Source organism: Mustela nigripes, chromosome 7 (genome assembly GCF_022355385.1).
Source record: "Mustela nigripes isolate SB6536 chromosome 7, MUSNIG.SB6536, whole genome shotgun sequence".
NCBI lineage: Eukaryota > Metazoa > Chordata > Mammalia > Carnivora > Mustelidae > Mustela > Mustela nigripes.
In genome coordinates this window covers 52,249,501-52,276,937 of record NC_081563.1, presented here as the reverse complement: position 1 = coordinate 52,276,937, position 27,437 = coordinate 52,249,501, and the positions used below count along the sequence as shown (strand labels likewise).

Below are 27,437 nucleotides of genomic sequence, written 5' to 3'. Positions count from 1 at the left end.
ACTGTCTATGAAAAATTTATAATGATGCAAGAAAATATTACATGGAAACAGGACACAGAACTGCATATACATTGATCTCAGAAATATAATAAATAATTTACACACACATCTTCAGAGGAAAAGCCTGAATTGGTAAACATATAAATGTTAATACTATTTTTTTCAGACTGAGATTTCTTTCCTTTATGGTTTTGTATTAAAAGTAACAGGTGTTGTTTCACAGCCAAAAAAAAAAAAAAAAAAAAAAAAAAAAAAAAAAAATGGCGAGGGGGAGGCGTCGGGGGAGCAGAGTTTTTAAGGCAGCCAGAATAGGCCGGTCAATGAGATTCCTTAGCTCTGGGCTTCTCCGGAAAGCGCTGTCCGTGCGCCCGCCCTCCATCTGGTTCTCAGAGCTGCGGGCTGACTCGGACAGAGAGTGCTCCAACACTCGCGGCCGCCGGAGGAGGCGACAGGCTTGGCGAGGCGCGCGGCCAGGGGTGGGTGGAAGGTCGGGGGAGGGACTCAGCCTTTCTCCTGTCGGGAGCGAGATCTGGACTGCGCTGGGCGTCCGGAGCCCTGGACCAGCCCCCGGCCATCGCGGCCGCCGCCCTGTCCGCTGTTACCCGGCCAGGTGCAAAACGCCTTGTCATTGGGAGAGTCTGCGGCCGGAGCATTGAATTACAGCTCAGCCGAGCCCGGGTAGGGCGACGGGGCTGGAAGATGAGCAGAAGCCCCTGTACTCCGAGCGCCCTCCGACTAGCGGGGTAAGCGCGGTTGGGGCGGCGACCGGGTGTAGCCCCCTGGAGCAGCGCGGGGCTAGCCTGGTTCTCTTCAAAAGCAGAAGATCTGAGCCAGGAGCCAGGAGCCAGGGCCGATCACAACCGGCCTCCCTCCTTCAGCTTTCTCCAGTTAGAGAGACCCACCTCGATCGTCCCCGACCTTCCCCAGCCTTCTCGGCGCACCCTGGGTGTACGGGGCCCTAACTCGTGCCAGTCATGCTGAGGGTTTTCATCCTCTATGCTGAGAACGTCCACACCCCGGACACCGACATCAGCGATGCCTACTGCTCTGCGGTGTTTGCAGGTAGGAGGGGTCGGCATCCCCTCAGGCAGGGAGGGTGGGAGTCGGAGAGGGGCCTCCTGGACATCCACACAGGGAGCTCGGGGATGGGAGAGAAGAGACTCCATGAGCCGGGCCAGACTGACTTTGGGTGTCTCAGAGACCCACATCCTGGGGAAGGGGCGACCCAGAGGGAAACCGAGGCAAGGAGAGAAGTGGTTGAACTGCACTTCTCTGGGACCTGGAAACTGAGGCCAGGTGGGAGCTACACTGGGCCTGGAGGAGGGGGCACATTTCTCCTCTCACTCTTCTGGATCTCTTAAAAGAGGTCTTTCCTTTCTGTGGGCAGTGAAGCTCTCTATTGCAGGGATCCCTTCCTCTGTGCTTGGAGGGCTGGGTCTCAGGCCTATTTATAGCCCAGCTGTCTTCCCGAGCCTGGGCCTGGCAGCTGTCCTAGGCCCCAGCTCTCTATCACAGGCTAGGTTGGCCGGCCTGGCCACTGGGGGCAGAGGCACCGCCCACCTCTCCAGGGATCCTACTCTTGCTTTGTGCACAGGATGGGAGAAGTTAAGCAGCTGGTCCAGCTAACACCAGCACCAACCTCTAGGAACTTTCTCCCCTCTGCACTCCCCTCCCACCAGACTGGAACTTGCTGGGGAGTGGTATCTGGGGAATGCTATCTTCATCGTCCTTGAACAAAGGAGCCTGCTCCCCTATCCTGTTGGGACCTCCCAGAGTAAAGCCTTCCTATGGTCATGAGTGGACTTCTCCTCCAGGAGGTGAGGGCCAAGCCCCATCTGTTTACCTGGAAACCCCTCAAAGCTAAGTCAGAGCTGTGGGCTACCCAGCTGAGTCTTTGGGTTTAGAGCCAGCCTGGGGGAGAAAGATCAGGGTGTGAGAGTCCAACCGGATGGGTTTGCTCTTTGTCTCCATGACTTGTCATTTTCCTTCTCTTCAAAGACCTGGCTTCATCCCAGGCTCCCTGAAATCCGGGCAACAACTGGTCCCTGGCCTTTCAGCAGATCTCTCTTTTCGAGCTCCTGGATCTTCGTGTTCCCAGCCGCCCATGTGCACATGTATTCCCAGACACATGTCCACCCAGGAGTGCCTGTGACATCTCCAGGGTACCATCTCAAGAGGTAGAGGGTTAGAGAACCAAGGCATGTGTCCACAGCAGCACACACTGATGTGTCCTAACAGGCACATACGCCCACATAGTCCCAGATATGAAATCTGGGGTTTCTTAGGGAGGAGTCCCTGAAGGGGCCTGTGGCCTGGGAAGCAGACTGCGCCAAGAGGATAGAGACAGAGGGGGAGTGGGAGGTGACACTCCAGCTGTACTTCTTTGCTGACATTCAGCTTTGACCTGTTTTCGACCGGTTTCCCACAGTGGCCTCCGGACATGAACTTTATCCAGGTGTTTCCAGGGGGAAGACAAGGGCATGCATGGGGGGCCTCCTCACTTCCGCTGCATCCTCAGCACTGGGCAGGCCAGCGGCCTCACGGAAGGTCTTGGGCTCCTCAGTGCTCAACTCCAGGGAGCACCATTCTCACTGTGAATGTCCCCCTGACTGAAGGGAAGGAGGGTAGTGTCACCGTGGAGGGAGGGGGGGAAACCCTGTATATTGAATGGCTGCCTCTTTCTCCAGCATCCCTTGGTGGGAGAAGAGCCCTAGCCCAAGGGCTGAGCAGGCTTTGTGATGGCATCCTCTAGACCTGTCCAATGCTTCAAAGAACCTCTGGGGGGGGGGGGCACTGCCTCGCCCTGCCTGTGTCCTCAGGGGTCTTGCCTCCTCTGATGCCCATTCAGTCAACCACATTTTCCTTCCCTGATCACAACTCCCATCTCCCAACCCCCCCACCCCCCCACCCTAGCACACACATACTTGCCTCATGCTGTGAAGTCCCCCTACCCAGACCAGGCTCTGAACCCTAGCAGGAGAAGGGGAAGAATGAATAATGTATGGGAAAGCACTTTCTAACCCCTGAAGCGCTTTGCCCACAGGGATGTGGCTGGTGCGGCTCCGTGGCTGTCCGTGGGCAGTCTTCCCCATCCCCCACACTTCATCCTCCATCCCCATCCATGACTGAGCTCCCCACATCTGCCTGATGTCAGTTCGCATTCTTGCCCTTTGCCTGCTGCCTGGCTCCTCTGGGTGGGCTCCCCCCTTTCCTGAGGAGAAGGAATGTCTCTTGTTGACAGCGAGTGCCCCCAGAGGAGGCTGGCTGGAGCCCCGCACTGCCAGTCATGGACGTCACTGCCAGGCAGTCATGGGGGAATGCAGTGCCTCCCTTCCCTAGCCCTGGACACATTCCACCTCCTGCACTGGCCAAGCTCTTAACCCATGTCCAAATTTGGCCTCCCCACAGCATTCAGGCCTGCTCACTCTCCTTCTCTCAGCCAGGGCCTGGTTAGTGAATGATTACACAGAAGGTTCTGGTCTCTCAGAGCGAAACAGCCTTCTGGGAAGTATTCCCTCACCAGTGAGCCTGGATCTGGCCTTCCCAGGCCCTTTAGGCTTGGGGCCCACAGAGCCCCTCCTTTGGCCACCTGATTATAATATCCCAGAACGACACCCACTCTGGGCTCGCATAACTTCATTTCATGCCCACTGCAGCTTTGTGAGGCCAAAGGACAGGGATATTATTTCCCTTTAGAGATGAGCAAATAGGCCCAGAGCAGTGCAGGAGCCTGGCCAAGATCACACAGGGGTCAAAGTACCTCCCATCCTCACCACCCCCCCCCCCCCCCCCCCCCCCCCTTTTCTTCTCCGCCCCCAGGCCCCTTGAAAAAAGATGGGTTTTGGGAAGGAACCCATGGGGCGCCCGCGGGGGGGGGGGGCGGGGGGGGGGGCAGCGGGGGGGGGGGGGGGGGGGCGATGGGGGAGGGGGTGGAAGAGCTTGAGGTACCCAGCATGGGGCTAAGTCAAAGTGGGGGGCATATAGGGAGTGTCTTATAGGCTGCAGGGAGTGCCTATAAGACAAAGGGCCAAAACGTGGAGGATTCTGAGTCTAAAAATGTGTATTCATCCCAAGGAGAGAGAATGGGCATTCATTAAGCACGAACAATGTACCATTTTCAGAAGCTATCTCTTTAAAACCCCACAACAACCCTCTGAAAGAGACATATTTAACTGATATCCAGCTTACTAGGGGCTAGGCACTGTTCTACATAGAACTCATGAGCTAGATCACGTTCCAGCTATATTTTGTACCACGCACTTATGTAGACCTTTGACCCTCCTCCCAAACATATATAATAGCAACTAGTATGCTCCCACTTTACAGACAAGAAAACTATGGCACAAAGAGGTTAAGTTATACACTGGTGAGTCGTGGAGTTGGGAATCAAGGCCGTGTGCGCTCTGGCTCCAGAGCCCCCTCTTTAACCACTTCACCATCTCCTTTGGGTCTTAGCTTTGATTTTCAGGAGACAAGCAGGAAGAGGTGGAGGATCAGGATTTATCTGCTCACACCATACTGCTTGGCACTCAATACATATTAGGTATTACTGTTATATAGGATTATATATACATTATTATAATTATTATGATAGCTGATATGTATTGTACAGGTACTAAGAAATCACCTCACACACCTAAGGAGACTCTCACTACCATTTTAACCTGATCATTCCAGTCGTCAGCTGTCTGTCCAGTTGCGGTCCTTCCAGACTGGGCACGGTGGACTCAGTGGTGAGTGGCCATCCCCTCTGCCTCAAGGGACCCTGGTCTTGTCTCCTCTGGCTGCCCCTCCTGGAGCGGCCCCTTCTGAACTGAGGCATTGGTCCCGCTGTCTGATGTCTGGCCGTGACATTCACCATGGTCTAGGTCTTTCTGGGAACAGATAGGTATCCCTCCGGTTGACTCTTCAAGCCCACAAACCTCAGTCCCTCTCCCCAGGCCAAACTCACTCTCTGTCTCTACTCCCCGTACGCTGGTCTCTTTCTGAAATTGGTTCATTAGAATGAAAAGGGAACCAGGAGAGCGCGAGCACCTCTTGCAGACCTACTGTATGCCGGCCAATGTGCCAGAAGGGCCACTGTTCAGTTTAATCCTCCCAGCAGCTCTGTGAAGTATCATTTTCTTGATTTCACGGTAGTGGAAACAGTCTCTGAAAGGTCAAGTCATATGCTTCAGGGCACACAGCTATGCAAACTCAGCTTCCAAACAGGTCCCCCCGCCCCCTGATGACCCCACCGTGGCTCCTAAGCTGGTACCATCACAGAGGTCCCGGAGTGGCCTGGGGTGCGGAAGCGCTGTCCTTACCTGCAGCGTCAGGTGGGACACAGACCTGGCTGCAGGTGAGCTCCCACTAACTGGGGCCACGAACACGAGAGTCTCTCTCACTCACCTAACGGTTGATGTGTGGGGAGTCCTGGACGGTATGGTTCTGACCCACAAGGCTTCTGGGACCCTGGGCCCTTCTGTTTTGTTGCTCTGCTATCTCCAGGGGTCCCCTTGACAACATGGTTGGTGACGGCTCACCGTGACAACCTATCCGGCTGCATGCACAGGCGTGCCCCTTCCCAGACAGTTCGCTCCTGCTCATCTCTTGGTCTCATCATGGCCCTATCTAGGCGGGAGGGAGGCTGGGAAATGCAGTCTTTCTGTTTGGCTGGCTATGGGTCCAGGTAAGACAATGCAAAATTTCCGTGAAAGAAGGGGAGAACACAGGAGGGAGACGAGTTGAGGTCCCAGGACCCTGTTATGAGAACTGCGGTCCTGATACAAGTCTCCTTGGGAGGAAGCCCCCTTTAGGCCTCAGCTGCACTAGAATGTCAGCTGTCTCATCAGAGAGAAGTGAACGGCCACCAGGCTGGGCAGCTGGAGGTTGGGAATGGGAAAGAAGCCTCAGGAAGTGTCCCGGGCTCAGCCCACCAGCTGCTGATTTTCTGGTTTACAGAACAGACGTGTGGAGCCTCTGTTCCTTGGACACAAGCCAAATGTTTGTACAAGTCACTTGGAATATTCCTCTGGAAATATTAGATAGGCTCCCTACAGATTTCCTGTGCTGCCTCTGACAGATTAGGGCCGGAGGAGGTGGCAGGGAAGTAGCATGACCTGGAATCACTGTGACAATGATAAAAAAAATATATATCCTAAATAATCACATCCAAAATTCCTCCAGGGGGCAGTACTGACCTCCTGGAGAACCATCGACTTAACCTCATCATGGGACTTGAAGGACCACTGGGGAGCCAAGTCCACAGTCCACTGTGGTGAACCCAGGCCGGCTCCTATTGTGCACAGGGAATACCCAACCGACTGAAACGGCCTTGATCTCTCCCCTCACTGACTCCATCCAGCTAGACCTCACACAGGTGGTTACACCTAGTGATTCCCTACAGTTGCAGTGAGAGCCAAGAAGGAAAAGTGGCTGTCCCATTGTTCGCCAGAGGGACCCAATCTGGACCTTGATGTCAGAGTTGGCTTCCCCAAGGAAGCGATCTGTTGCTTAACGATCTGTCATCCTTAGCTGAGGCCTAAGGATGAATGGGGGTGGTCCTGGAAAGAGAGAGGGGCAGGCATTTGTGTGCAGAGGGGACAGCAGAGCTCCAAGTTGGAAGAGAGCTCTGTGTGTTCCCCAAATTGAGAAAGCACTGAAGCTGGGACTCAGAGTGAGGGGTGGAGTGGCCTTTCCCAGCGGGTAGAGGTAAGGGGTCTGGGCTCTATCCCAAGAACAAGGGGAGGCCTTCGAGGCCTGATGGTATTTGTTTTAGGATGGATAATGGACTGGAGGTCCCAGGCAGGAGAGGGTAGTAGAAGAAATGGCTCTGGGGAGGCATTTGGATGTTGTCGGTGCACCGATGCTACTCAAGTGAGAGGTGTCAGCAGGGAAGATTCAGGCTTCTAGTAAGTGAAATCTTGCCTCAAGTAGACTTTAATAATAAACAGCCTTAAAGTGATCTTCACTCCCAATACTTCCCCCGTGGAAGGAACTCCCATTGAGTACTAGGCCCCGGTTTGATCCAGAGACCTGATCCAGAGACAAGGCGGGCTCTGTACAGGCACGGGGCCTGGAGGGTGCTGTCCAGGCTGCGGCAGGGGACCGAGGGGGCAGCCGGTGGATCTCTGTGCTCCAGGGAACACAGTCTCCCTTGGACAGACACCCCCGCCCGCGGAGACGATCGACCCCAGACTGCTTGGGGGAAGTTGAGAGGTGGGTTCGCCCAAGAGAACGGCAGCCTAGGCCCCGAGGAGGGTGGTAATGGGGAGGGCGGTGCCAGGCCCGGGCTCAGGGTGCCGCATGTCGCTCCGTCGCTTCGCACGCTCGTCCAGCGCTCGCTCCAACTAGTAATTTGAAGCAGACACTCGCGTTCCTGCGACCGGATGTCCCTTCCTCCCGCTTTCGCTCATTCCTCCTTCGCCCCGGTTTAGCTGCGCCTCGGGAGTGCGGGCCCGGGCTGGGCGCAGCCGGGTGCAGAGCCGCGGCCGCCCGCGAGGTCCGCACGGGTGCGCTCCGGGCTTGGACGAGCGAGGCGGCGGGCTCCGAGTCGCCACGGCCTGGCGCAGCTGTGCGCCCCGCGTCAGCGGCGCTTTCGTCTCTGGCCCGCGGCGACAAGCCGCCGAGGGGGGCCGGCGCCCCCACCCGCGCGCTTCTGACCCCGGCCCCGCCCTGCCCACCAGCTGCAGGGCGGGTCGGGGCGGGGGCCGGGGTGGGGTGGGAGAGGGTCCGCCCAGCGGGTGTCCGGTGTCCTCCCCGCGGCCGCGGCCAGGCGCGGGGACTGTTCCGCGGAAGCGCAGCGAAGGCGACAGCTCCCTCCTGGCACGGGTGCCGCGGAGCCGGGCGCTCGCTCGGTGGTGCCCCAACCCTCTGCTCCCGCTCCCGCTCGCGTCCTGCCCGCGCGCCCCTGCGCGCCCCGGGCGGCCGAACCATGCTGTGCTGCCTGCTGGTGAGGGCCAGCAACCTCCCCAGTGTGAAGAAGGACCGGCGCAGTGACCCGGTAGCCAGCCTGACTTTCCGAGGTGAGAGCCCTGTGGCCTTCGTTCGGCCCCGCGCCACCCGACTCTGGGCGCGTCCGGCTGGGTCTGCGGCCACTGCTCTGGCACTAACCCTAGCCGACCGCACAGGGACAGCAATCTCAACCCTGCAGGGAGGACCGGGAGGATGAAACCGAGCATAGTAAACACCATAGTGCTCTGAAATTCTGAAACACTGGAAGGCCGTAGTAAGTCAACAGTTTTTACTTTCCTAAGACCTATACGGAGAGGTAATAAAGTTCCAGCCCTTACCGACAAGTCAGTGGGCTTAGGGATCGGAGAAGAAAGATAGGTGCAGAATAGAGAGAGGAATAAGGATCACTTAGAAACTGGGCGTGTAGATGGTGTGTTTTTGAAACTGTCTTGATTTCATTCATTCATTCATTCACTCATTTGTTCGCCCATCTTTACTGAACACTGTCCGTATTGAATCACCATGTCTCAAAGAGCCTATGCCCCTACAAGGGGTGCTTGGACAAGAGAGGGTGTCTCTCTCTGTAGCAACGGAGGACTTGAAACTCCCATTCTCACTGTGCACCTTTAATCCATCCTCTTTGAGGCAGACATTCCCATGGGAGGAGGTGTCTCTGGAGGGGCAAAGGAAAGAGGAAGGGTATGTTAAAATTAAGAGAAGGGGGGCACCTGGGTGGCTCAGTGGGTTAAGCCTCTGCCTTTGGCTCAGGTCATGATCTCAGGGTCCTGGGATCCAGCGCTGCATTGGGCTCTCTGTTCAGCAGGGAGCCTGCCCCCCCAACCCCCGCCGCCTTCTTCTCTGCCTACTTGTGATCTCTCTGTGTCAAATAAATAAATAAATAAATATTAAAAAAAAATTAAGAGAAGGAGCAATGGCTGTGAGTCAGGACTCCAGTTCTGCAAAGACAGGTACATAAAGAGAGGAGGAGTTTCTCTCTTACCAGGAAGCTTATCCTGTGGTTTTGTGGAATTAAAATATATGTGCCTCACAAAAGATGGTCAAAAGTAGAGGGAAGAATGGCTGGTGTTTTCATGTGATTTGAAAACTGTGAGGGCACCAAGGGGCTCTTTAGCTCTGACCCATAACCTCCATCTGGTCCCCAAGTCCCCCAGAATAATAATGACCATAGATGGTAGACACGATTTGGCAAAGTGAGCACTCTTTGCTTTTTTTCTTTCTAATGAGACAATTTACATTATTTTTTTAAAGATTTTTATTTATTTATTTGACAGACAGATCACAAGTAGGCAGAAAGGCAGGCAGAGGGAGAGAGGAGGAAGCAGGCTCCCCACTGAGCAGAGAGCCCGATGCAGGGCTTGATGTGGGGCTCAACTCCAGGACCCTGGGATCATGACCTGAGCTGAAGGCAGAGGCTTTAACCCATTGAGCCACCCAGGTGCCCCGAGACAATTTGCATTTTATCCCTCTTTTGAAAAGGTGAGTGAAGACATTTTAGAAAATGTTGCTATTTTCATTAACTGGCGACATTCCTGGGAGCCTACTATGAAATGCAACTTCATGACAAGGTCGCTAGCTTGTGTGCCTAAGCCATTCCCTTATAGAAATTGTGGGTCTACCCTTGGGGGGGAAAAGAAGTTCTGTAAGGATCTTGGGACCAGGGGCCTACAGAAGCCTAGGTCTCCTGGATGCTTTGGGATCTGTTCACAGCTCTCTTTCCCTGGTTCTGGAACAGTCTTGTGATAACTCCCAATCTCTCCATTCTGCAGATAAGGAAATGGAAACCTGGGCAAGTATATGTGTCCAGGTCAGTGGTCATGACAGGGAATGCTTGGAGGGGGCAGTGCCCTTGAGTCAGGAAGGTGACCAACTCTGTTGAGGCCCCTCTTGGCTGTTGCCCTGGCCTGGGTACCCCATGCAGCTGCTGTCCACCTAGTGTCTGTGTTCCCCACCCTTTGTTATTTATTTTATTGATAAGCTCATAGCAAAACTGAAACATAATAGACTGTAACATCTCCCAACTATTCAAAGTCTATTGTTTTTTAAGGCCGTGGTGCAATATCACTGTCTCCAAGAAGGTCCCCAGGATTCCCCTGGCGTTCCTTAGTCACTTCTCTCTCTGTGTAGACAACACCTTGTTCCATCTACTGGAGCTCTCACCGTGGCCAGTCTGTGCTCACACTTAGGATGCCGTGACTCCTTGGGATGGTAACCTGTCCTCTTTTCATCAGGATGCTGGGTACCAGAGACATGTGGGTGCTCTGGAATGTTTGTGTTCTTTCTGGCCCAAGCTCTGCCATCCCTCAGAGGTGCCTTGGAGCCTCATGCAGTCTGGGGCGATGGTCCTCAAACTTTCCCGTGCCTGAGAATCCTCTGGGGAGTATGGTTGCAAGAGAGATTCCTGGCCTCTGACCCAGGAGGTCTAAGTGACCTGAGGCTCAACACTTACCATCTACTTAATGCAGAACATTTGGGAACCACACCTTGAGAGAAACTGATGCTGGAGCTGGTGAAATGTGAAATTAACACCATTCTTTCCTCCTCTCCCACCCCAGAGGCTGTTCATGCTGATGCTTGGGGAGAGAGGTCGTTAGAATCAAACCCAGAATTGATAGATCATTCCTTCTGGGGTGCTTCATCCAGCTGCACATCAGAATCATGGGGGAGGGCTTTAAAAAAGACCACGGCCAACCTCTATCCCCTCCTATCTTGAGTTGTTGGAGGGGTTTCTAAGAATTCTCCAACGTTTCAGATGTGCAGTCAGGGGTTTGAAGGCTTGAGCCTGGTGCCCTCCTGGCCTGGAGGGGGCTGTGACCTGCTTGCAGAGAAACCAGCCTGGGCTGTGTGCTTGGCTTCCACTTGAAGCCCGAGATGCATGGGCTCGGCCGGCCTCACTTTCCCTGCAGTTGTTCCCAGGGCATTCCAGGCAGAGATGTAATTTCAGGACCCACCTCCCAAAATAGACTATGATCTCTGGGAGGCTGGACTCTGAGGGCACTTTCTGGTTTCTCTCTCTCAAGTGTTCGGGCTGGAGGCTATTAATGAATACTTGTCATTCCTTTGTTCTTGTATTAATTAAATAATTAGTGAATTAGAACTCCCCTGAGTACCTGGGCTGTGGCAGATAGTTTTGCCTGATTATCTACGTGAACGAGCAGCTTCATTTCCTATAGCATTTAACCAACTGTACCTCTCTTCTGCCCCGCCCACTTTCCACCAGCTAATGTGAATATTTATGTCCCTCCATTTATGCATTTATTTCACTGAACAAATATTTATTGAGCACCTACTATGTGCCAGATGCCGGTCAAGGTGCTGGGAATACATCCAAGAGCAAAATCAGATCCTCTTTCCGCGGACGCTCAGACATCTTATTTCCTTAAGGGTGTGATCTCCTGTGAGCTGGCTTGGTGAATTTCTACCCTGCTTCACCCAGGCTCACCAGCAAGAAACGGGACTCATTACTGCTCCTTCTCTTCCCTCAACCTGTTGGGGTCTCTTTTATCTCTCCATCCTCCCCTCCCTTCTGACTCCTGGAGAGGTCTCTGGGCTCCAGGCAGGAGCCTGGGGGATCTTCTAGAAACCTCTGAAAATGGAAACACTCCTGAAGGACATATGTGACTCCCCTGTAGAGGGAAGGTGGGCTGCAGGGCTCCGGACCCACCGAATCTGGCTTTTTAAACATTGAAAGTGACTTTAAAGCATTGAAAATAGCATTCTACTTTCTTTTTGTGAAGACAGTTATCGACTCAATATGAAAAAGGACCAACGACGGAAAGGTGTGACACAAATAGTAAAGAATGGCCCTAAATCCTGGTACTTCGAATTAACTTAGCAGTTTGATGTATTTCCCCCAAGATTCTTTTTTCCTCTTTTTCAAAAAAGCAATTTTAGTTGTGAAATTTAACATCCAAGTAAAGTACACACGCTATAAATGTGTGCTTTACTGCACTGACTCTCAGACATTTTGGGGTGTTGCCACTGGGTGAGGTGGGGGTGGAGGTCTGCTAAAGGTAGGAGCCAGAGAGGCTGCTAAACATCCCATAGCATATAGGGCTGCTCCACAACACCCACAACAAAGAATTATCCAGCCTCAAATGTTCATCGTGGCAAGGTTGAGACACCCAGCTGTAATGAGTAAATGCAGAGGGGGTAACCATGTATATTACCCAGGACAAGGAATATAACCTGGCCAGCCACCACCACCCCCAGAAGACCCAGACTCCTTGCCTTCCTCTGTAGAGATAACCCATCCCATATTTCTTTTTTTAAATGTTTGAATATTTACATTTTCTTTTTTTAAAATTTAATTTATTTTTTCAGTGTCCCAAGATTCATTGTTCAAATATTTTTATGTTCACTCAACAATAATAAACCAGGGGTATCTCTCTATGTCAGTAAATATTCTTTGACGCACCTTTTAAAATGTCTGCATAGTATTTTATTATAGGGCTGCACCCTAATTCAGTGAACGAATCCCCTGTGGATGTGTACTCCGGTTATATCAAATTTTTTATATTTATAGCCAGTGCTCAAGTGATACTATCACTGTAAGAAATACCCTGGTGATGAAATCTTTGTCTGCATATTTAATGATTTTCTTTGAGTAAATATTGGAAGTGGCATTGACATGTCACAGGTTAAAGGTGTGTGTAAGGATTTGCTGCATTTCCCAAATTGTTTTCCTGAGAATCTGTACCAACTTTACCTTCTCATTAGCTGAGTATGAAGGTGTATTTTCCTATAATCTTACTAACACAAAACATTATCATGCTTTCCTAGTCTTCTTTAACTATATCTTAGGTTCAAGTAGTATTTGTGATATTTCAATGTCATTACCTACTTGCATTTATTTCTTACTGAATTGCTTTTTAATTCGCCCATTTTTTTTGTAGGGGGGGAGTTTGTTTTTTTCTTAGTTGCAAAGTGCTCTTTATATATTAAGGATGTTAATATTTTGTCGTAGGTATTTCAGATTTCTTCTGCACTTCTAATTAGCCTTTTGAGTTCAAAAGGGGTGGAATACACCCCTCTCAGAGTGTATTCCATCACATCTGCTTTATCCAACCACCACCACCTCTTCCTGGCTAGCTGTTTCCTGGAAAGGGTAGTTTCAGTTACGATTTAGAAAGATGGATATTAGGGTGAGAAATTGAGGGTGAGAAGAGCAAGGCACTTTTCTCCTTTCACTTGCCATTGCCTTTTGGTTTTGTGTTTATGCTTTGAACTTTTATCCTGTTTTTTGTCCCATGGATATTCTAATGAAGTCACAACAGAATGGCCCAAACAGAGCAAGTCCTCATTTGTGTCTGTGGAGTAATCAAGGCAGCCTGCAGGATCTTCAGGTGCCGAGCAGCTTCTTTCAGTAGATCTTGTCTCCTGACTCATGGGCAGAAACAGCGTGTTTCTCTCTCTCTGGGAGTCTGGAACACCCCAGCTCCTATCCTTCTTTCTGGTCTGTCTCCAAATGAATGGCCCCACCAGCCACACTTGCATCCATGTCAGAACCTGAGATATCTTCTGCTCTCTTCTCCTTTCCCTCTTCCCCACCCAGGCACTGGTCACGGGCCCCAGACCCGTAACCTGTGTCCTCACCATGTCACACCTGGACTTTTAACAAAAATGTGGTAAAATACACATAACACAAAATTTGCCACCTTATTCATCTTTAAGTGTACATTTCACTGGTATTAAGTTCATTCATAGTATCATATAACCATCACCACCATCCATCCCCTTAACTCTTTCATTGTCCCCATCTGAAAACTCTACCTGTTAAATAGTAACTTCCCATGTCGCTGGTAACTGGCCGCTTTCACTTAGTATAATGTCCTTGAGGTTCATCCATGATGTGGCCTGGTCAGAATTCCCTTCCCTTTTAAGGCTGAGTTATATTCTATTGTATATGTATCCCACATTTTGCTGGTCCATTTGTCTATCAGTGGATGTTTGGTTTGCTTACACATTTTAACTACTAGGAGTCATACTGTTGTGTGCATGGGTGTACCAGTATCTCTCTGAGACCCTCCTGAACTTTTATGAGAGCTTGTGACTTGTCACTGTCTTTACGCCCACTACCCTCCAGCTGGGGTGCTGGGACTCCTGGACTTATCTTTTTCTCCATGTCGCCTCAGACCTTCCCTCTCCACAAGGCCTCCAGCGTGATCCCTCCCGTAGAGTAGCTAGCCTTCTTACACGGCCACTCAGGGCTCCCAAAGACGTGAGAGCAAAAACTGTGGGGCCCACTCTGAACCGTGGGGCCAGCTCAGATCAGTGGAGGGGTACCATACGAGGATGTGAATGCTGGGACACTGGCTCATGGGGGTCATCATCTTTGGAGGCCATCTTCCCTACATTTTCAGCTCCAGGAAGCAGGGACAACTTTCTTCATTTGGCCATGACAACAGTATGGCTCTGGTTTACTGCAACCACTTTAATTAGTGCTGTTCCCAACATAGTGCAGGCACATGACAGGTATCAGTAAATATCTATACACCCTCGTTTCCGCCACTCCCCTACATGGGTTTCAATGTTGCCGTGTATTAGGGAGAGCAACGGAGTCTTAGTGTTGCGATGCTTCACTTTTTCGTGCTTAAAATTTTTTTTGCTCTGATAAATATATATAACATTTACCATTTAAACCATTTTCAGATGTACAGTTCAGTGGCATTAACACAGCCACATTGTTGTGTAAGCATCACCACTATTCATTTCCAGAACTTTTGCATCATCCCAACTGAAACTCCATGCCTCTTACACAGAACCCGCTCATTCCTCCTCCCTCAGCACCTGGAAACCTCGATTCTACTTTCTGTGTCTATGAATTTGACTGACTATTTTAGGTACCTCACGTAAGGGGTGTCATATAATTCTGCCCTTTTGTGTCTGCCTTACTTCGTCTAGCATAATATTTTCAAGGTTCTTTTATGTTCTAGCACGTGTCAGAATTTCCTTCCTTTTTCAAGCTGAGTCATGGCTCATTGTTTGTATATCCCATGTTTTGTTTGTCCATTCATCTGTTGATGGACATGTGGGCCTTGGGGTCTTTGAGGTGTGTTGGGAAATGAATCAGTGCCCCTCAGCTTTTCTTTGAGCCCTTCTTGGACAGGGATAAATCCCACTGACTTTACAGACTGAGTGCACCCTTCCCTGAAAACCCCTTCTTTACGGTTTGTCTTCTCTATGATCCCACCAGCCGCAAAGATTCCATTGTCATCAGGGTCATGAAAACAAGCATTCTCTCTGCTTCCTGTGACCTTATAATTGTGTTGTGGGGATGTGGGGCTACTGGGGGATTGCCAGTTGGCTCTGCCAGAGCTCGGGGTGCTCCCTTCCACACCGTAAGTGCTGTGGGTGTCCATCACCCTGGGGCTAACCAGCAGCTGGGACCACTGAAAGGAGCCTGTCCCTGAAAGGTGGGCCTGGAGGTATGTGTGAAGCCTGGAGCCCAGACTGCTAGAGAGAAGCACTCTGGCCTCTGACAGGTGAGCCTCACCAGGTGATGAGCAGAAGGGGAGGTACATGGCTCCTCACGTGAGGCTATGACTATGTCTGATGCCGGGGTGTCAGGAGATGTGGGCGGACTGCTTAGAAAGGGCACCCCAGATACTGTGATGGGCTGTTGTCTTACCTTTGCTCTTCCCTGTCTCTGAGCCACCCTCCTCCCCCGGCCAGCCTCCTTCCCACAGCTGTAGTCTTTATCAGAGTTGGCCCAGGTGGGGGACCAGGACCAGGATGGTGTGCTCCATCATTCTTGTCACACCTCTTAGCTCTCAATGCTCAAGGGCCAAGATGGAGATTTCTTTGTTCTTTGGTTCTTCTCTGATGACCTTCGTTTAAGGCATGATTGTCAGACTTTTTGGGTTGTTATCCACAACAAGAAGCATATTTTATATCAAGACATAGTGCACATATGAATGTCTATATGATAATATAACCCAAAGTTTCAACTAACGGTAATGTTGCAGTGAAAGATATACTCTGATACTTTTCTTCTTTATTCTGTCATTTAAAAGACATATTGGTCATCTCACTCAGTTGATGTCATGGCCTACTGATGGGTCCCCATGAGCAGTTTGAAAAACACCACTACCAAGCAATGAGAGACCCTGGTCTGGGGTAGATTCAGGGTAGGTTGGCCTGTGGAAACAAGTGAAGAATTTCCATGGGGGACTGAGGAGTCCTTGCATGATAGGTTCATTCTCCCTCCCTGAGTCACTCAGTCTGGAGGAACACCCCGAGGGCTACAGCATGATTCTCATGGAGGCTGGCTGGCCCCCAATTCTTCAGAACCATCCGGGGAGAGGACATGGTCCTCTGTCCCCAAACCCAGCATGACCTGTGGGCTCTTTAACTACTGAGTCTATTAAATTATACACATAAAGCCACATCTCTCAAGGCCAAAATTAATGATCCAGGACAGGACAGGTCTAAACCCATGACAAGGAAGGAGCTCTTTGATGAACTCTTTCCTAATTAGCAGCATGCCTTCCTTTTCCTTGGCAGCTATGGGTCACATGATGTGCCAGGTCATGTTTTACTTCTTTCCTGCCCCTCTTTGCGGTTGTAATGCCCCTCAGTGACCCTTTCCTTAATGTCACTCAGAGGGTCTCAGATCCTTCTAACCAGACTTAGTGAAATCTCACTGAAGGCCTTTGTTCACCTCAACTTTGGGAAAGGCAGGAAGTGGAAAATGCTTGAAAGACACTTTGCACAGGGCTTGGCATACTCTGTCCACTTCATACTGTCCAGGACACCAGGAATGCCTCCCAGTGGTCACCCCAAGAGCAGCTGCAGATGGGATTTTCCATGTTACTCTTGTAGGTCATGGGAAGTTGACAGGAAAGGGGAGACTGAATCTCATATCTCCTCAAAACCCTATGAAGTAAACATTTTTCTTATTATCCATTTACCATCAAGGGAGCTAAGGCCCAGAGAGGTAATAAGCCCTACCTAAGGTCACACAGCAGGGGTTTTTATTTGAACAACTCCAACACTGCGTCTGTCCCTACTGCTGGAGACTCACCAACATGGTCCAAAAGAATGATTCAGCCAGGGCAGGCCTGGTCCAACTCTAAGAAGATGACTCTTGCCACTCCCAGAACACCTTCTTCTTGTTATGACTTCTCTCATCCCTTCTGTCCACTTATACATTCCCCTACTATTATTGTCATGTGATGGCATTCCTTGAGAAGAGTGGTTCTATCCCCTGGTGATTATGTGAACTTGTAGCCAACTTGGGAAAGAAAAGGCCCATTCACTGGGCATTCCATTACAGGGCATCTTACTATATCCTAGGATTACTGACATGAGTAAGGCATGGTGTCTGCCTTCTGAAGATCATAGTCCAGTTGGGTAGAAAGACACAGAAGCATATAATTTCCCTATATTCCACCATCTCTGTCTGGGAGAGTGAGGTGAGGCTTATCAAAATGTAGACAACTGAAAGGGGTATTGAAGAATCAGTAGGAGTTCACTAGATTCATCTGCATGGTGCAGGGGAGGGGAAGTGAAATGAACTCACATCAAATGAGTCTGACTATCTTGTTTAATTTTCACAAAATCCCAAGGAGAGGTATCATGAGGACCTTTTAGATGAGGAACCACAGGCTGAGATATACAATGAATTTCCCAAGAGTTCTTTCAAGTGTGTTAGAGGGGCCCCTGGGGGAACCCCAAGACTCTCTGAGCAGGTCTGCAAGGTTACAACTATTTTCAGAATAACCTGAAGGTGTTATGTGCCTTTTTTATTGTGTCAACATTTATAGTGATGGTACAGCAGTGACGGAAGATGAAACTGCTGGTATCTTAATCTAGTGATGGACTTGGTGCCAAGTTATACTTGACATTGTATTCTTAATCCTCATGTATTTGCAGTCTTTTTTTAAAAAAAAAGCCAGTTTAGTTGAGGAATGTTCTTGATACAGCAGCACAATGATTTATTTTATTAACCTTGATCCTCAAGTACATGTGTTTGTGACAGTTTGAATGTTGAGACAGAAGCTTACATAGAGCACGTCTGCTTCACACTGAAAAATGAAGATGATTGCAGGAAGAAGCACATGTATGGTTGCTTGAGTTGCAAGCTGAACCAGCCAGGGTGGGTTTTTTTTTTTTTTTCATGGAATATTGTTTTTACTTGAAAGAATGACTGACAAACAGCACCTATTCAGACTTGGGCATTTGACTGATATTTTCTTGGAAAAGGAAGAGTGAGTGTGCCACATCAAGCAGCCATTTATTATTTGTTGTCAAGCATAAAATTTGAGCTTTCAAACCAGAATTAGAATTGCAGAAAATTGTCTTTTTCAGCATCTCCATATTTAATGACTTTGCTGATGAGAGTGAAGGTAGTACTAATGAATGTGATTTTTTCATATTATGCAATCAAATGTGTCAACCTTTGGAAGCTTTGCATAACTCAATTTGCAGAAACTTTTCTAGTAACCAAGGCAAGATATTACAGAATTGTACATGGGTAAGATATTCATTCAAAGTACAAGACAGAACCATGGACTTTAATGTATCAGAGTACAAAATGTACATCCACCTGCTTTCAGGAAATACAACTTATGGAGTTTTTGGTGTAGTATTAAAGAAGGATATCCACAGTTGCCTGCAAATTTACTAAAATGTGCCTCCTTTTCCAGCTATGTATCTCTTTGGGTTTTTCTTCCTAGATGTCACCCGGAACGAGACATCTCGACAGATGGAATGTAGAAGTAGTTATGACAATCCAGCCAGCCATGAAAGAGATTTGCAAAATATAAACAGTGGCACTTTTCTTTTTCCTTCGCTTTTAAAATTATAGTTACTTTTCAGAAAAATATGTCACTTCTGTTAACATGGATGGGGCTCATCATTGTTAATTTCAGATTAATTTTAAACAAATATTTTTAACTTTAAGAAGCATTTATTTATTTTAAGTAGGCTCCACACCCAATGTGAGGCTTGAACTCATGACCCTGAGATCAAGAGTCATAGGCTCTACCCACTGAGTCAGCCCGGCGCCCCTACATAAATATTTTTAAATGCCTCAGTTGTTATTTCTAATATGGTAAAGGTCATTAGATACAAGCCATCTAAATAAAAGCTCTTCGGGGTCCTTCGTAAATTTTAAGTTATGTCCTGTGATCACAAATTTTGAGAACCTTCACCCTGAGGCTTCATGGGAAGTAAGTGTTCTGTGATGGTCTGTATCATTCTAAAGCCCACACTCTTTTGCTACATCAGTGATCTGCAGCCAGCCATGAGAGGGGGTTGGGAGTTCACCCTGCCCCACTTTTCGAAGGCCTTGTGGGGCTCTCAGGGTCCAGACCCTATAAAAGTTGAGTGGTCCACATGAGACCAGAGGCTTCTTACTGGAGACTCTTGGACAGGTGAGGTGGAATCAGGGGGTCTTTACGCTCCAAGCCAAATATAAGTTCTGTGTCTGACTCGCCACTTTTAACAATCTTTTGACCACTGAGTCATTTCTGTTCTGATGCTTAGCAGAAGGGTTGGACATGGTTAGGCTTTTCTGTGCCTTCCATCCACTCCTCCATGCCCAGGGTTCCAGAGGAGTCTCTCTGGCTGGCTGCAGTCTGGGGCACGGTGGGTTGCCTCTCAGCTATGACTGTGTCAGTCCTTCTTGTCTACCCCAAACCATTCTGCCTTCCATTGGCCCAGCCACTGCGAGCCTTGGGGCAGTGTTCTTCAGACAGACCCCTTCAAGGCAAGGGTAGGGGGGACTCTTTTTAATTGATGTAAAATTTCCATCCTCTAAAATTCCTTATTTTAACCATTTAAAAGTGTGCAATTTTGATGGTTTTTAGTATATTCACCGGGATGTGCGACATCATAATTCTAACTCCAGAACGTTTCATCACCCCAAAAAGAAATCTCCATGAAGTGTTCGCTCTCCATTCCTATCTCCCCCCAGCTGCTGGAAACTACCAATCTGTTTCCTGTCTCTGGATTTGCCTCTTCTGGCAGTTTCATAGAAGTGGAATTATACGATAGGTACAGCTAGATGTTTTTAAAAAGAAAAACATTTTCCATGAAGATCCTTCAACCTTTACAGGTTAAACAAAAATTAAGTTAAACAACTTTATTTAGAAAGTCCTAACTTCCTAACAATAGAATGTGTTATTGTTACGTTGCATAATAACATGTTATCTTAACGGTAACAAAGTCATTAAGAAAAGACAGACTGGGTATTTTCCTTTAAAAACATTCTTGTGGTGAGGCTGCTGTTTCTCAGTCCCAGAGCTGAGAGACAGAAGTCACGCAGCTGGCATCAGCCCCTCCTTGTTGCCCAGTGGGATTCTCAAGAATCCCTTGCTTTGGCGAGGTCTCCTTTGGCTGCAAGCGGCAGGCAGCGGGGCTCTCAGAAGCTGACCCTAACTCCGGGCCGGGGAATCAGGGGGCCAATATCTCTCCACTCTCCTTTTGTGTCTCTTGCAGGAGTGAAGAAGAGAACCAAAGTCATCAAGAACAGCGTGAACCCCGTGTGGAATGAGGTAGGCAAGGTTTCCATTCTCCCTCCTTTCTTCTCTGCTGCCACTGTCTCTGCAGTGACCACGTTGGGGGTTAGGGCTGGAGGTGGCTTCTTCAGGGGAATTGTCAAGGAAGGGACGGGCTGCTGGTCTAGTATGTCAACTGAGTCCGCCTGGTGCTAGGAACCTGGGAGGAGGGTTTGTGGCCTGGCCTGCCCGGTGAGTAGAAGCCTCTCTTCTGTTGTGGGTGTGGCATGGGGAGAAGAGAGAGGTCTTCTGTTCCTCTTCCTCCCCGCTCTCATCAGCCAGGTAGAACTACTAGCCAGGTCGTTTTGGGGGCTCTGTGTCCTGACCTGACTCCCTTACACAGGCTGTTCTTCCTGCCCAAAGCCGACCTCCTCCTGTCAGTCCTCCCTGATTAACCAGGTCCTCAGCTGGTGCCCTGCATATGACCCCCTGGGGGTCCTGTGGGAGCTGAGTGCCTTGTGTGGATAGGGTTGGGATGCACTGGGGTACATTTGCTCTGAGGAGAGTGCCAGGGCCTCAGGATAGGCATCCCTAGTGTGACACTAATTTGTGCTGCCCACCATAGACCTGGCTTCCGCATGAGCACATCAATTTCAGTCCCTGACGACCCTGTGGGATCACTACGTATTTCCCCCAGCTGTGCTCCTGGCCTGGCTTCCCGGTGCTTGGTGGAATTGAGCTGGGGGAAGGGGGTCATGGGAGACCGACCTCCTTTTCTCTTCTGCTGCCTTTGGATTTCACTGTCTCTTCTGAGGCTCTGGAACCCTGCTATTCATATATTCATGTATTCATGTATTCATTCATTCACTCATTCCCTCATTCATTCATTCATTCACTCATTCATCCATCCACCCACCAACCCTGTTTGTGGATGGCTGTTCAGTGCCCTGGGGAGACCAAGGTGGACCAGACACAGTTTCTTTTCCTAAGGGGCCACCAGTTAAGAGGTGTTTTCTCTTTTCATTCCAGGGCTTTGAGTGGGACCTCAAGGGCATTCCCTTGGACCAGAGTTCCGAGCTTCATGTGGTGGTCAAAGACCATGAGACAATGGGGAGGAACAGGTGAGGTGGGCAAGGGGGACTCTGTGGCCTGAAGGTACAGGGAGGTTCATGTGGACATAGTCTCCAGAATCTGGAGTCTGGCCCTGGAGAGCTGGTGTTTCAACTGGGCGTTTATTGAAGATGTGCCTCCTGTGGGCCTGGCCTTGAGGGAGATGTTGGGGAGGGGCCTGCCTGGAGGCAGGAACTCAGCTACGGGTAAATCTGAGGCTGCAGGGGAGGGAGATGGGCTTGAATCAGGTGTGCACGGGTTCGTAAGGACAGCCTGTGCCCCAGGGAGGAGGGAAGAAAAGGCTCCCTGTGTCCTGCTCCAGCCCAGGGGAGCCTGGGTGCGGCCCCCTCTCTCGGCCCTGCCCAGGCTGGTGTGGGCAGCGGCGCACTCCAGCAGCGGGCTGACAAAATGAAGCTGCGGCTAGCAGGGAGCTCTTGAGGAAGGCTTCATGGAAGAGGAGGGACTTGAGGTGAGATTGTGGTTTAGAAGTGGGACGGTGATAAAAGGTTGCAGTGACTCCGCACGTCCCTGGGGCAGGCCTTTCCCTTGTTTCATGTATGTCGTGCGGAGAGTTTCTAGACATGTGCGGTAGAGGAGCAAAGCTGTGGAGGAGGAAAAGTGGGCTTTTTACAGGCAGGCGATGGGTCCTTTCTCTTGTCTTTGAGCTGAGGGCCTTGTATGTGCTGGTGGTAGTTGGGGGGTTGGGGGTGGGCAGGAGCAATCAGGCTTGCAGATCGATGGTGCTGCTTGTTGTGGGGTCCGGTGGTCTGGGAGAACAGCCTGTGAGGCCCCGTGGCCTTGAATGTGAGGGCAGAGTTCAGCCTTCCCGCTGGGCATGGCAGGATAGGGCTGTGTTAGGTGCCACCGCGGGTGGGTCTCTGCTCTTGGTGCCCTTTCCTGAGGCACGGGCTTGCAGTTTCGTGATCTGCTCACAGGGTGCCTTTGTCTGGGAACTGGGTCAGCCAGTGTCTGAGGCCTGGAAGGCCTGGCTGTGTTACTGTGGGGTGGGAGAGGAGAGAGAGGGAAAAGGGAGGAGTCAGGGGCCTAGGAAAGGCCAGTGAGGGTCTCAGCCTGCAAAACACCTGGGAAGTTTGAAAGCTTAAAAAGCTTGGAAGAAAAATCCAGCTGCCATGGTCTCTCTGTGACTATGCTGGTCATGGGTGCAGGGCAGGGTACATGCGGGGAGGGTGGGGGCATATTCATTGGGACCTCCGTCCCACCTGCACAGGGGGCAGGGGCTGGAATCCCTTCACACTAATCTATCCCACACAGACATTTTGTGGGAAAAAGGCAGCTTCTAATAAGCATGAATGGTGGAGCTGCCGGTGAGGGGGGGAGGGACGATGGGCACTGGACAGTCCCGGAGGCTTCCTGGAGGAGGGGCACACAGACTGACTCTAAGGCTTTGGAGGGTGAGGACAGGAGGGCATTCCAGCATTTGGGTGTGGTGGGCAGTCAGGCTAAGGCCTTACAGGTGGGACTCACACAGGCAGCCCAGTGAGGAGGGACCCATGGGGCCAGATTGGGAGGGGTTCTCTGGGCCGAGGATAATAATAGCAAAACCATAGAAGCTGATGTTTGGCAAGAGCTTAGCCAAGTGTCTGACCCTGTGCTGGGTCTTTATAATACAAGATCTTTTTAATCAGCTGGTACTGCTGTTGTGGTTGTCATCATTATGGGGGACACCGTGGCTCTGAGAGTTGGGGGGCTTTTCTCAGAGGCTGGTGATGGCAAAGCTATTCTTGAAGGCAGGTCTGAAGTGTGCTCAAAATCACTGAGCCCCTGTGCTTCTCAGAGGCTCCTGGAAGGCTGGCGGGCGGGGGGTGCAGGACCCTTCTAGAGAGTTCCATCTGCTTATGATGCTGGACTTGAGAGGGCTTAAGGAGGCAAAAGTGGGACAGTCCGGTTGCTGCAAGGCATGTGGATTTCATTTTCATGATGCTATTCAGCGTTTTGCAGGCCCTGTGCAGAGATTTCCAAAATTATGAAGGAGACCTGAGAGCAGGGGCTATAAAGATATTTTTGATCAGTTCAAGAGCCAGGCTGATCCTTGGGGTGACACTAGGCCAGAGCCACACATGGGGGTCAGGATGTACTGCACCTTGGGGTCTTCTCGTTGGCCCCTGTGGGTGTCCCCTAGCTCCTGGGGGGAAAGCCAGGTCCCTGAACACCAGTTCACTGCAGGGTCGGCGCTGGGAATCAGTTCCTCAAACTTCAATGCACGGAGTTACTAATTCTCGAAACTTCCAATTTACTAGAACTTCTTTCTTATAACTACTTGCATGTAGGTTCTGAGTTTTCCAAACATTTCTTTATTTTGCATTTCTAATGGGACGCCTGGGTGGCTCAGTCAGTTAAGTGTCTGCCTTCAGCTCAGGTCGTGATCCCAGGGTCCTGGGATTGAGTCCCCGCATTGGGCTCCCTGCTCTGTTGGGGGCCTGCTTCTCCCTCTCCCTCTACCTGGTGCTCCCCCTGCTTGTGCTCTTTCTTTCTCTCTCTGTCAGATGACTAAATAAAATCTTTAATTTTTTTGCATTTATAGCAATTAAAAATCAAATTTGAATTAAACTAAATTTAAATTTAAACTTATATTCATAAATAGCTAAAGAATTTCCAAGGTTGCCCAAACCGCACTGGCCTGTGTGGAAATAATGGAGTTGTGGCTTCATTATGGCTGCCCGCAGGGTTTGCAGTCTCCAGAGCACTTTGCTTGGCTGTAGGGGCCGGAGGGGGAAGCTGCTGGAGCAAGGGTCAGGGAGGCAGGGTATGCAAGGCTGGGCTGTGGGCCCCTGCGTTCAGACTTCATGGAACTTTCATCCTACACATGATGGTGAGAAAATAATTCGAGATTAAGTAATATACCAGGAAGTGAAGAGAGAAACCATGCAACATTTTACCTTTTGAAAGAGAAAGGGGAAAAACTTCAGTGGTTTCGGTTTAATGAGAAATTTAAATAAGACACTTGCTCTCTGGGGGCACCCTGGATGGCTCAGTCGGTTGAGCGTCCGACTCTTGGTTTCTGCTCAGGTCATGAGCTCAGGGTCGGGAGATCAAGCCCCACGCTCAGCATGGCATCTGCTTAAGACTCTCTCCCTCTCCCTCTGCCTCCCCCCGACCCCAATAAATAAATAAATCTTAAAAAAAAAAGAGAGAGAGAGAGAGAGAGAACACCTACTCTCTGCTTTCACATTGTCACTGTCCAGTCAGGAAGCCAAGAAGGAAATGATAGGCATGAGAGTGACTCTTGTCGTCTAATCTCAGGATTTCAGTCAGGACCTACAGGGTCATCAGGCAGCCCTCTGTCATTTCTGGGTGTCCTGAGCCTGTGTGCTGTGAGCTCACAAAGGGTCCTCCTTGGACTTCTTCTAAATGAGGTGGACCAGAGTCTCCACCGCCTTTAATTCTTGGTTTCCCTTTGTCTCGCCTCTCCTCCCTCTGCCTAACCTTCTCACTCCCCCTCCGTCTGTTTTTGGAGGTCCCGCAGAGTGCCCTCTTTCTTCACAGCCCCTGCCTTAGCACCTCTGTCTCACAAGTCTGGAACTTTGCTTCTCCTTCCTCCTCTCTCCTTTCTTTCTCCCCTCCAGCTCTTCTCCATCCCCACTCTCATCTCTGTCCCCAAGGCCTCTGTGACATTTGACACTGCTGTGTTTTCCCTGTTGACTGTTGGCAGTTTGGGGTGGCCTCATTATACCAGACGGGTCTGCTGGCCCGGAGGGGGTCCTGGGGAGCCTCCATGCCAGAGGAGGGGAACAGGGGCTGGGAAATGCCCCCTGACTGCTCAGCACCCACCCACCCTGAGCCTGAGGGACCCCCCAGAGCCCACGGCAGGGCCGGACCAACTCTGTGTTGATAAAACCAGGTTTGAAATGCACAGAAAGGAAACTCTAGGCCTATGGATAGGAGACACTCTGGAAAGCCCTGCTGGAGGTCCTGGTCTCCTATCTCAGGCCACACTGAACAATTTCCCGTTCACTGTGGGCTTCTCAGAGGGTGGATGCCCGGGTGCTGGTGCTGATCCCTTACCAGCTGTTCCGACCCCTGGGACATTGCACCGAGATGTTCCTCATCCAGGCCACACGATAACAACACCTACAGCTTTTACTTACCCCAGTGGCTGGTGGGCGTTGTGACAAGCTCCCGGTTATTAGGGATTTCTACCGGGTAGCCCAGGGTGAAAGCCACTCATCTTAGTCCAGACCTGTGCCACCTGAGAGGATGGCAATGTTCTGCGCTGGCTGGTACAACTGAGGAACGGAATCTTAAATTTTATTTAATTTTAATCCATTTAAATTTAAATAGCTAATGAGCCTAGTGGCTTCTGTGTTGAACAGCATAGCTCTAGATTTTACAACAGTGTTCCAATCCTGGCTCCATATTAGAATGACGTGGGAGCTATTCCGCCCCCCCCCTTAAGATTTTATTTATTTATTAATGTTAAAGAGAGAGAGTGAGCATGAGTGAAGGGAGGGGCAGAAGGAAGGGGAGACCCTGATGAAGGGCTCCCTTCCAGGATCCTGAGGTCATGACCTGAGCTGAAACGAAGAGCTGGCCATGTTTTGGGGAATTGCTGACACTTCTGTAAAGATGTGCTCTCAATGTTTTCATGGATTAGCTAGGAAATAACTATAAACTGTCACTCTTGTGATAGTGCCCATGTGTGATTCCTGGTGGAAATGTCCAGCATGAAATAATTGTGGCTAAAATCTCACATGGTAGAATTGTGAGGGGAGTGAAGAAGGGAAGGAGGAGTCCTGTTGGTAACTGTAATCACTGACCTGGGGAGAATTGGACTTAATAGAAATAATTCCATAAAAGAAAACTCAAAATATGGGTGGCTGGGTGGCTCAGTGGGTTGAGCCACTGCCTTTAGCTCAGGTCATGATCTCAGGGTCCTGGGATCGAGTCCCGCATCTGGCTCTCTGCTCAGTAGGGAGCCTGCTTCCTCCTCTCTCTCTCCGCCTGCCTCTCCATCTACTTGTGATTTCTCTCTGTCAAATAAATAAATAAAATCTTAAAAAAAAAACCCTCAAAATCAAAAGAACCTATATTTGCTAGAGTTGATAGGAACCAAAAACATGAAGAAAAAAATCTTTGAGCCAAATCTGGTTGGAAAATTTAAACAGAGAATAGTTGGTACCAGTGACACTAATTTTAGTCAAATGAAGACTGAAGAAAAAAGAAATAGTTAATTGCACTGTATAGAAAATATGTCAACAAATTAAGTGTGGTTAATTTAATTTGCTCTGGAGAATGGTTTTTCCATGAGAACCAATTAAAGTAGGTGTATTTTTTATTTAAATATTTGATAAACATACTCATGTAAGCAAAAGTCTCCATTGGGTCAAAACATCTGCCTGTCCAAAAAACGCCAGGGTCAAAATGTTCATCACTGGCTCCAGACCTAACTGGGTTTGGGGTAGGGTGGCCAGGTTCAAGAAAGAAACATCTAGAACACCCAGTCAAGTTTATCTCAAATATTGCATGGGACATACATATAATAAAAAAAATTATTCCTTTTTTATCTGATATGTAAACTTAATAGTGGATTCTGTATTTGATCTTTCTCAGGGTGACTGTGCACCCTGTCTCCCTTTATTTTATTATTTATTTATTTTTAAAAGATTTTATTTGTCAGAGACAGAAGGAGAGAGGGAGAGAGCGTGCATAAGCTGGGGGAACGGTGGACAGAGGGAGAAGGAGGCTCCCCGCTGAGCAAGGAGCCCGATGTGGGACTTAATCCCGGGACCCGGGGATCTTGACCTGAGTTGAAGGCAGATGCTTGATTGACTGAGCCAACTAGGTGTCCCCCCATCTCCCTTTAAAGAAGCAGGATGGAAGGACCCCAAACTTTACACCAGGAGTTTGGTGAGGAGTCATATTGCCTTAAAAAAGCCTGTTCACAGAAGCTCATGTTCGTAGTAGCGATTTCTT

At 49.8% G+C, this 27,437-nt stretch overlaps 1 protein-coding gene across 21 annotated transcripts in view; it reads left to right on the top strand.

Moving 5' to 3' along the window:
- The first annotated feature begins 333 nt into the window (after positions 1–333).
- The window catches only part of DYSF (dysferlin), a 203,042-nt gene continuing 175,938 nt past the window's right edge, over positions 334–27,437 (top strand). For 8 of the 21 annotated variants that reach the window (XM_059405871.1, XM_059405867.1, XM_059405865.1 and 5 more), the window contains exons 1-3: positions 7,682–8,006; positions 20,398–20,453; positions 21,426–21,517. In XM_059405871.1, coding sequence (XP_059261854.1) covers positions 7,916–8,006; positions 20,398–20,453; positions 21,426–21,517 — 239 coding nt within the window. In that variant the 5' untranslated portion in view covers positions 7,682–7,915. Of the gene's footprint in view, positions 1,063–7,681; positions 8,007–20,397; positions 20,454–21,425; positions 21,518–27,437 lie in introns of those variants that run through there. The other 13 variants (XM_059405877.1, XM_059405879.1, XM_059405872.1 and 10 more) reach the window with 5 other exon arrangements.